General features: G+C 46.5%; 1 protein-coding gene across 1 annotated transcript; it reads left to right on the forward strand.

Annotated features, from left to right (window-relative positions):
- The first annotated feature begins 4053 nt into the window (after positions 1-4053).
- On the forward strand, positions 4054-8232 carry plk2a (polo-like kinase 2a (Drosophila)). The gene is made up of 14 exons (XM_060908159.1): positions 4054-4297; positions 4539-4646; positions 4736-4852; positions 4933-5062; positions 5157-5340; positions 5434-5632; positions 5747-5894; positions 6002-6096; positions 6206-6341; positions 6476-6556; positions 6687-6846; positions 6942-7071; positions 7175-7285; positions 7401-8232. Exons 1-14 carry the CDS (start codon positions 4106-4108, stop codon positions 7590-7592), a joined length of 1983 nt encoding a protein of 660 aa, XP_060764142.1. The 5' UTR covers positions 4054-4105; the 3' UTR covers positions 7593-8232.
- The last annotated feature ends 2205 nt before the right edge of the window (positions 8233-10437 follow it).

Here is a 10437-nt window from a genome sequence, read left to right on the forward strand (position 1 = left end):
AGTTACAGGTTTTCAGCTTTCTCCTGAAATGTTTTATTTTGTCTTCATCAGAGTAGTAAAACTCGCTTTCACTGTGAACACTGTCGTTATCGCTATCCATGCTGTAAAATTAATGCTATTATGCTGAGAAATGCGAAAATAAATGTTGACAAAAAAATCGCTACTATGTCTGTTGTGAACGACCAAGTCGCCAAAGGTCCATAACCGGGGTCCAGATTGTAGGATTCCAAACCGCTTGCGAGCCAATCAGAGCGCACGATTTGATGGAAACCGGGCCGCGAAAAAATGTGAGGCAGGCTTGTAGCTGAAATACTGAAATGTTACCCATAAACAGCTACACCAGACTGCTGCATGGGGTTCAGTACAACAGTGTTTATGTGTAACAAATTTCACTGGTTAAATGAATTTATTTATTTAAAAAAAGACATGTATATTATTCATCCATCCATCCATCCATTATCTGTAGCCGCTTATCCTGTCCTACAGGGTCGCAGGCAAGCTGGAGCCTATCCCAGCTGACTATGGGCGAGAGGCGGGGTACATCCTGGACAAGTCACCAGATCATCGCAGGGCTGACACATAGACACAAACAACCATTCACACCTACGGTCAATTTAGAGCCACCAATTATCCTAACCTGCATGTCTTTGGACTGTGGGGGAAACTGGAGCACCCGGAGGAAACCCACGCAGACCCGGCGAGAACATGCAAACTCCACACAGAAAGGCCCTCGCCGGCCGCTGGGCTCGAGCCTTATATTATTAATCCATCCATTATCTGTAGCCGCTTATCCTGTCCTACAGGGTCGCAGGCAAGCTGGAGCCTATCCCAGCTGACTACAGGCGAAAGGCGGGGTACACCCTGGACAAGTCGCCAGGTCATCACAGGGCTGACACATAGACACAAACAACCATTCACACTCACATTCACACCTACGGTCAATTTAGAGTCACCAGTTAACCTAACCTGCATGTCTTTGGACTGTGTATGGCGAGAATGTGCAAACTCCACACAGAAAGGCCCTCGCCGGCTGCTGGGCTCGAACCCTAAATCATTTTAATTTAAAGAAAAAAAAGTTATGAAAATGCTAGGTCGTGTAAGTGCACGGTCGCCTCATAGCAAGAAGGTTCCGGGTTCGAGCCCAGCAGCCAGCGGGGGCCTTTCTGTAGGCTGCGGAGTTTACATGTTCTCTTCATGGGTTTCCTCCACAGTCCAAAGACATGCAGGTTAGGATAATATGAGACGCCATTGAGCGAGACTCCGAACTGCTCGCCGGGCGCTGTTAGCATGGCTACTCTGGGTGTGTGTTCGCTGTGTCAGATGGGTTAAATGCAGAGAGGAATTTCACAAGTGTGTGATGAATATAGTTTTTATGCCTCCGCCACAAGGTGCAGGAGGCATTATGTTTTCAGGTTGTCCGTGCGTCCGTCCGTCCCGAAACCTTGTGAACACGATATCTCAAAGGCTAATGAAAGGAATTTCACCAAACTTTCACCATTTGTGCGCTTTGGGACAAACATGAACTGATTAGATTTTGAGGTTAAAAGGTCTAAGGTCAAGGTCACTGTGAGGTCAAATGTCCATCCCCAAACTTTGTGAATGCCATATCTCAAAGACTAATGAAAGGAATTTCACCAAACTTTCACCATTTGTGCACTTTGGTAGAAAGATGAAATGATTAGATTTTGAGATCAAAAGGTCTAAGGTCGGCAGCACGGTGGTGTAGTGGTTAGCGCTGTTGCCTCACAGCAAGAGGGTCCGTATTCGAGCCCCGTGGCCGGCGAGGGCCTTTCTGTGCGGAGTTTGCATGTTCTTCCCATGTCTGCATGGGTTTCCTCCGGGCACTCCGGTTTCCCCCACAGTCCAAAGGCATGCAGGTTAGGTTAACTGGTGACTCTAAATTGACCGTAGGTGTGAATGTGAGTGTGAATGGTTGTCTGTGTCAGCCCTGTGATGACCTGGCGACTTGTCCAGGGTGTACCCCGCCTTTCACCCGTAGTCAGCTGGGATAGGCTCCAGCTTGCCTGCAACCCTGTAGAACAGGATAAAGCGGCTAGAGATGATGAGAGGTCACAGGTCAAGATTACTGTGAGGTCAAATGTCCATCCCCAAATTACAACTTAGTAAGGCGTGTAGTTTAGCAGGCGGAGGCATCCCCATCGAGTTCTTTCTTTTCTAGACATGTCCAAGTGAGGAAATCTAATCTAAAGGGTTCTGCGAATGAATAAATGCTTGTTTATCTTTTGGGATGTATAAAACAGCATGGCAGCTGGTGTTTGGTGTGTTTTCCGCACTCTGGGCCACTGGTATTTGGTGTGTTTTCCGCACTCTGGGCTGCTGGTGTTTGGTGTGTTTTCCGCACACTGGGCTGCTGGTGTTTGGTGTGTTTTCTGCACTCTGGGCTGCTGGTGTTTGGTGTGTTTTCCGCACACTGGGCTGCTGGTGTTTGGTGTGTTTTCCGCACTCTGGGCTGCTGGTGTTTGGTTTGTTTTCCACACTCTCTGGGCTGCTAGTGTTTGGTGTGTTTCTGCACTCTGGGCTGCTGGTGTTTGGTGTGTTTTCCGCACTCTGGGCTGCTGGTGTTTGGTGTGTTTTCCGCACTCTGGGCTGCTGGTGTTTGGTGTGTTTTCCACACACTGGGCTGCTGGTGTTTGGTGTGTTTTCCGCACTCTGGGCTGCTGGTGTTTGGTGTGTTTTGCGCACTCTGGGCTGCTGGTGTTTGGTGTGTTTTGTGCACTCTGGGCTGCTGGTGTTTGGTGTGTTTTGCGCACTCTGGGCTGCTGATGTTCGGTGTGTTTTGCGCACTCTGGGCTGCTGGTGTTTGGTGTGTTTTCCGCACTCTGGGCTGCTGGTGTTCGGTGTGTTTTGCGCACTCTGGGCTGCTGGTGTTCGGTGTGTTTTGCGCACTCTGGGCTGCTGGTGTTCGGTGTGTTTTGCTCACTCTGGGCTGCTGGTGTTCGGTGTGTTTTGCGCACACTGGGCTGCTGGTGTTCGGTGTGTTTTCCGCACTCTGGGCTGCTGGTGTTCGGTGTGTTTTCCGCACACTGGGCTGCTGGCGTTTGTTGTGTTTTCCGCACTCTGGGCTGCTGGCGTTTGGTGTGTTTTCCGCACTCTGGGCTGCTGGTGTTCGGTGTGTTTTCCGCACACTGGGCTGCTGGCGTTTGTTGTGTTTTCCGCACTCTGGGCCGCTGGCGTTTGGTGTGTTTTCCGCACTCTGGGCCGCTGGCGTTTGGTGTGTTTTCCGCACTCTGGGCTGCTGGTGTTTGGTGTGTTTTCCCCACACTGGGCTGCTGGTGTTTGGTGTGTTTTCCGCACTCTGGGCTGCTGGTGTTTGGTGTGTTTTCCGCACACTGGGCTGCTGGTGTTTGGTGTGTTTTCCGCACTCTGGGCTGCTGGTGTTTGGTGTGTTTTGCGCACTCTGGGCTGCTGGTGTTTGGTGTGTTTTGCGCACTCTGGGCTGCTGGCGTTCGGTGTGTTTTGCGCACTTTGGGCTGCTGGTGTTTGGTGTGTTTTCCGCACTCTGGGCTGCTGGTGTTCGGTGTGTTTTGTGCACTCTGGGCTGCTGGCGTTTGGTGTGTTTTCCACACTCTGGGCTGCTGGTGTTCGGTGTGTTTTCCGCACTCTGGGCTGCTGGTGTTCGGTGTGTTTTGCGCACTCTGGGCTGCTGGTGTTCGGTGTGTTTTCCGCACTCTGGGCTGCTGGTGTTCGGTGTGTTTTCCGCACTCTGGGCTGCTGGTGTTCGGTGTGTTTTGCGCACTCTGGGCTGCTGGTGTTCGGTGTGTTTTGCGCACTCTGGGCTGCTGGTGTTCGGTGTGTTTTCCGCACTCTGGGCTGCTGGTGTTCGGTGTGTTTTGCGCACTCTGGGCTGCTGGTGTTCGGTGTGTTTTGCGCACTCTGGGCTGCTGGTGTTCGGTGTGTTTTGCGCACTCTGGGCTGCTGACTGGACGCCACTGTGTGGGTTTAGCTGCAGCCGCTGAGCGCGCGAGAGGCGTGACGTAGGCGGTGAAAGTAAAGGGGCCGGGCTGTTGGTTTATAAAACGGCAGCGCGCGCGGCGTCCTGCTCAGTTGGGAGATTTTTGTTTTGTTTTTCCAACTCATCCAGAGCATGGACATTCTCAGGACTATCGCCCATCAACCTGTAAACAACAACAAAATGTGCGAGCATTCACAAAACAAACCGACTGAGACGCGACGCGGAAAGCTCGAGGACAGTGCGCACACGACGCAGGAACTGTCGCGGATCATATCCGACTTCACGACAGGCAAATGCTACTGCAGAGGAAAAGTTCTCGGCAAGGTATGCATGCCTTCAAACAGATCCACAGGAAGCTGTACCTGGTGTCCTATTTTATTTTTTTATTTATTTTATTTATAATATTTTATTTTATTTTATTTTATTTGCCTCTGTAGAACTGCTTCAGTCAAGTTATTTGTATGGAAAAGCTTTTATGATCTGATATCTGGTGCAGATTTTGACATTGTGCTGGTAGTTCACTTCCAAGCCTATTGTTTATTTATTTACTTATTTTTGTTTACAGGGTGGCTTTGCTAAATGTTACGAATTTACAGATCTGGGTACAGGCAAAGTGTATGCTGTGAAAATTATCCCACACACTCGTGTCTCCAAACCTCACCAAAGAGAAAAGGTGTGTGTTGCTTTGTCACACAGTTACATGCTGACTGACTCCCAGCACTCCTGTTCAGACTGCTAAGTTCCTTTTCGCTTGTTGAACAGATTGACCGAGAAATTGAACTGCACAGAGTTCTTCATCACAAACACATCGTCCAGTTTTACTACCACTTCGAGGACAAGGACAACATCTACATCCTTCTCGAGTACTGCAGCAGACGAGTAAGTCTCGACGCGACAGGTGCGGTACCAATGATCCTCCCTGGAATGAAACTAAGTCTCGGGTCTTTTCTTCTCTTTAGTCACTGGCACACATTCTGAAAGCCCGCAAGGTGCTCACAGAACCAGAGGTTAGGTACTACTTGAGACAGATCATCTCAGGACTGAAGTACCTCCATGGACAGGAAATCCTCCACAGAGACCTTAAATTAGGTGACCCATTAAAGCATTTGCTAATGATAGAGTTGCACCAATATACTACGATTTCAAGTGCATGCAATGTAATTGCTCTTTCTGAACTCGACAGGTAACTTCTTCATTAATGAGGCGATGGAGCTGAAGATAGGAGACTTTGGCCTGGCAGCTAAGCTGGAACCGGTTGAAAACCGGAGAAGAACAATATGCGGAACCCCAAACTACCTTTCTCCTGAAGTCCTTAACAAGCAAGGCCATGGCTGTGAATCAGATGTTTGGGCTCTTGGCTGTGTCATGTAAGTTTTGAGTCCTGAATTTAAATCGAATTGCACCACATGATGTTTTGACTGGAACAGTCCTCTTCAGCTGTACATGTCTTGTCTCTACAGGTACACGATGCTGTTGGGCAGGCCGCCGTTTGAAACCACCAATCTGAAAGAGACGTACCGGTGCATAAGGGAAGCGCGATACACCATGCCTTCTACGCTGTCTCCACAGGCCAAGCACCTCATTAGCATCATGCTTGCCAAGAGCCCTGAGGACAGGCCGAGGCTGGATGATATCCTACACCATGACTTCTTCAGCCAGGTGCGTGCCATTGACGCTTGGAGGAAAAAAATGTATATATTTATTGGGCTTTGGTCATTCCATGATGTCTTGCAGCCTGTGTTTAAGTCCTGTTCTTGTTCTGCCTTCTTCTAGGGTTTCACCCCGGACAGACTATCTGTCAGCTGCTGTCACACTGCTCCAGACCTCCAGCACACCAGCCCTGCCAAGAACTTCTTCAAGAAGGCTGCAGCTGCTCTGTTTGGTGGCAAGAAGGATAAAGCCAAGTACTTTGAAACACTAAGTAAGTTACTTTATAAATTGATCTAGTATTGGTGTGATGTCATACATGTGCTATAGTGTCCCTTGTGTGTGAATCTGTGATCTCTAACTGGTTTCATCTACACACAGATAAGCTGACGAAAGAGGAAGAGGACATCCACAGGCTGCGACATGACCTCAGGAAGGCCTCAATCAGCAATCAGCCTTGCAGGCAAGCTCCTGAGGTGAGCCACCATCACAATACTTCTCATTACTCAAGCTTCCTGCCAGAACACAAGGTCACTTCAAACCAAGCAGTCTGTGACTAACCTCCTTTTCCCATGTTCCACTTAGGACAGTAAGCCACCATTGCCATCTACTGGAAAGCCAATTGTCGCTGCCAAGGATGCAGGCAACAAGCAGCAGATCCGTGACACCATCCGCATGATTGTCCGAGGCACACTGGGAAGCTGCAGCAGCAGCAGTGAATGTAAGTGTTTTGCTTGTGCTTTTTGTCATGCCCCCATCATGATTCTCCAAGAGGCTGTCATCTTTGTGAGCCAGATGTTGATGGACTCTATAATGTCAAGGCTAATGGCTTTCACTGCTTTGTTTTGATTGCAGGCTTGGAGGATAGCACGATGGGTACTGTAGCAGACACTGTTGCCAGAGTACTCAGAGGCTGTCTGGAGAACATGCCAGAAGGTACAAAGTTGTACCTTTTTAATATCTATCTATCTCACCTGCTCATACGTTTTATATATTTTAATATTGTTCCACTGGTAAACTGGTATTCACTCCTGATTTTTTTGGTGCTTGTTTTTTCCCCTCACAGCTAATGACATTTCAAAAGAGAGCCTGAACTGCAGCTTCCAATGGGTGACTAAGTGGGTGGATTACTCCAACAAGTATGGCTTTGGTTACCAGCTGTCTGACCACACAGTCGGTGTCCTTTTCAACAACGGCACCCATATGAGCCTGCTGTCTGATAAGAAGTAAGTAGCCAAAAACTGTAAATGCACACTGGAATTAACGGAAGCGTTTGTAAACCCTGATTCCTTGAAGCTAATATGACCATCTTTGCTTGCAGGACAGTGCATTACTATGCAGAGCTGGGTCAGTGTACAGTCTTCTCCACCAGTGAAGCCCCAGAGCAGTTTGCCAGCCAGGTCACCGTCCTCAAGTACTTTGCTCATTATATGGAAGAAAATCTTATGGATGTGAGTATCTACACTTGGTGCTTGGTGCAGAACCAAACACTACATGCATATCTAGCGTTTTCTTTCTTCATCTCACAATGCCAATGTTGTTCTAACTCTACAGGGTGGTGATTTGCCCAATGTGCTTGATATCAGCAAGCCAAGGCTTTATCTCCTGCAGTGGTTGAAGTCCGATCGTGCACTCATGATGCTCTTCAATGATGGCACTTTTCAGGTACAGCTTATATACACTTGGCCTTGGTGTGGATACTTCTCATTCTATCACCACCTTCTCCCGACCTATTCCATAAGGGTTTTGGTGACCAATTGTACATTTTTCAACTCTGCAGGTGAACTTCTACCATGATCACACCAAGATAATTTTGTGCAGCCAGAATGAGGAGTACTTGCTGACGTACATCAATGAGGAACGTGTGTCCACCACACTACGCCTCAGTACTCTGCTCCGCTGTGGATGCACTCCAGACCTGCGGGGCCGCATGGAGTACGCCCTCAACATGCTGCTTCAGAGGTGCAACTGAATATCCTACATCTGCAGGCTGGAGACCTTGTTTGTCTTAGGTGCATTTTTCGATTGACTCCATGGACACATTCGCTGGACCTTCTGTTCTGTTTGCCATGAGCCAAGGGCCCAATTTACAGGAGTATGGCAATGGATTTGAGGTACAAGCACTGCTCCTGTCCACGGGAACTGTTGAATTAGGACTTGGAAAAACTAGAGCTGGGCTGGAACCAGAAAAGACCATTAAACGGAATTGAGTTTTAAATAACATTTTGTGTTTTGCTATATAAATATGCAGTGATCTTGTTGCGCTGAAGCTTAACAGCGATGTTGGCATTTGCTGTGGACCTTGAAGTGGCTTCAGTGGGACAGGGTGATGTTGTGTAGCTCTGTATAGAGCAGACCACTGTAAAACTGTGAATACATTCCACAACAGAATGGGGGCTGCATGGTGAAATATCTTTTAACCAATGCCATAGTTGTTTGTGGGTGGCTCCAACCTCCCACCCCATGATCACTGTTTGTTTGGGGAAAGGATAAGGATCCAGGCTATGTCACTAATGTTGACTGGAAAGATGTATACTAGTGTGCTATGGATGTAACTTATTATTTGTCAGAATCTGGTATTTATTTATTTAATAAAGGCAATCTTAAAATGATCCGTGTTGCTCAAGTTTTGGGATCTTTCCTGGAGTACTGATGGCTGCATAATAAAGTTCTCAGAGTTGACAGGAAGCAGATGCATTAAAGTACACTGAATCACATAGAATGAAAACAAGAACGGTTGCTGTCAATGACACCACCTACTATGTAAACATTTACAGTCCTGGGAAAGTGGCAAAACAAACTGATAAATTTCCAAGGAAGAGTCCCAAACCACCATTTCTGGCAAGCAAAAATTGCCCAAGCTTTGTGTTGGCCCTTTTAGGATTGAAGTGTTGCAGTATTAAATGAAAAAAGAAAAACATTAGTTTTAAATGTTTATTTCTCTGGTAGATTTAAATAGTTTTTAAGATTCAGATCATAAGCATGAAAATATCAAAAGCATGATCCTCTACTGCTGCAATGAAAATTGTTTCTTCCTCTTCTGACTTCTTTAGCCTTCAGATGGCACTCGTATTTGAGACTTGCTGAGACGGTATTAAAACATGAGTAAGCAGATGCACAAGCTTTACTTTTGTTTCTGTTAGCGGTTCAATAATTCATGGGTTTGTATGCATCCCTTTTGTTTCTGCTCATACTACATGCATGACTACAGCAGTATCGGAACCATAAATGTCCAATGATGTCAAGATCAACAAAAACAATACACTCTATGGACAATTTGCAAAGTCACGGTTTAGTTACAGATGTAACAAAGGGTTAAATTAAGGAAATGCATAGTGTTACTCATTCAACCAGGCCCTATTTGGAAAAATGTTTCCTCCAAATGTTTGTCCATTCTTTTGGCTTTGAGAAGGAAAAGAGTTGGACCCAGAACAAAAAGGTTTTGGAGCCAACAGAATAGCCGTACAGTTGGCGAAAGTTCCTACTCATGCCTTTTGGTTCTGTGAACTGAAATCGTCTCTGAGTCACTGTTGGATTAATGGGCCAAACAGTCTGAAGCCTCTGATCATAATATAAAGCTCCTCTATCTTGAAATGGTGAAGATAACGAAAACATATGATGGTTGTTTCTCAGGTTCTGAAAAGGGTTGAGCAAATGCCCATTAAAAAGGGGTTTTGTTTTGTAATAAACTACAAATACCCCATTGGTAACTTAAAAAAAGAAAAGTACAAACTTGTGGCAGCCAGCAGGCAAAGGGTCTAGGTTTCAGAGTTGCTAACTATAAAGCACTTAGACTTTACACTTCAGAGTGACTCAGAAATTGAACCATGGGGTTCCTAAAGTTAATTGAGCACCAACTTCGTTCCAGACATGCTCTTGTACATGGCAGAAAATTGCTTTTTAATGACTTTTTAGGGCAAATGTTCAGAACATTTCTTCTCCAAAGTGTTTCGATAGAAATGGGAATCTACAAAGATGGAGTGTCAAAATATAGTAACAATCAGCAATACCCAAATGAAATAATGTTGTATCTCAAATTCCAGACTCCTGTTTAATGATTATTAGTTAAACAGAAACCAATAACATTCCTCTGCCAGCAGCAGGGAGTCAGTTTTGAAGCCAGATTGCACTGAAGAATCAGTAGACCTGACTTTTGCTAGATTAATTATCATAAATATCTTAAGAAGTCATTTAAATTGTTGTTCCATACATACCACATTTAAGTGATACATTAGATGGCCAAAAGTATGTGGACACCTGACCATCACACCCATATGTGGCCCTTTCCCAAACTGTTGCTTCAAAATTTGATGTGCGCAATTGTATACTATGCACAACCTTTGCATGCTGCAACACAATGAATTTCCCTTTGATGGAGCTAAGGAGCACAAACCTGTTCCAGCATGATACTGCACAAAGTAAGGTCCATAGAAACATGGTTTGCCAAGGTTGTTATAGAAGACTGGAGCGGCCTGCATAAAGCACTGACCTCAACTCCACTGACCAACTGTGGGATGAACTGGACCACTAAGGCTTGTCCGACATCAGTAATGCGCTTGTGGCCAAATGAGCACAAATCCCCGCAGCTCCAAAATTTCATCTCATCTCATTATCTCTAGCCGCTTTATCCTGTTCTACAGGGTCGCAGGCAAGCTGGAGCTTATCCCAGCTGACTATGGGCGAAAGGCGGGGTACACCCTGGACAAGTCGCCAGGTCATCACAGGGCTGACACATAGACACAGACAACCATTCACGGTCAATTTAGAGCCACCAGTTAACCTAACCTGCATGTCTTTGGACTGTGGGGGAAACCGGA

Source organism: Neoarius graeffei, chromosome 25, assembly GCF_027579695.1.
Source record: "Neoarius graeffei isolate fNeoGra1 chromosome 25, fNeoGra1.pri, whole genome shotgun sequence".
In the NCBI taxonomy this organism is placed as follows: domain Eukaryota; kingdom Metazoa; phylum Chordata; class Actinopteri; order Siluriformes; family Ariidae; genus Neoarius; species Neoarius graeffei.

Coding starts and splice junctions, on each gene's coding strand:
- plk2a (XM_060908159.1), top strand. CDS start 4,106: ATGGACATTCTCAGGACTATCGCCCATCAACCTGTAAACAACAACAAA. Junction 6,342..6,475: donor CTGCAGCAGCAGCAGTGAAT/GTAAGTGTTTTG, acceptor TTTTGATTGCAG/GCTTGGAGGATAGCACGATG. Junction 6,557..6,686: donor TCTGGAGAACATGCCAGAAG/GTACAAAGTTGT, acceptor TTCCCCTCACAG/CTAATGACATTTCAAAAGAG.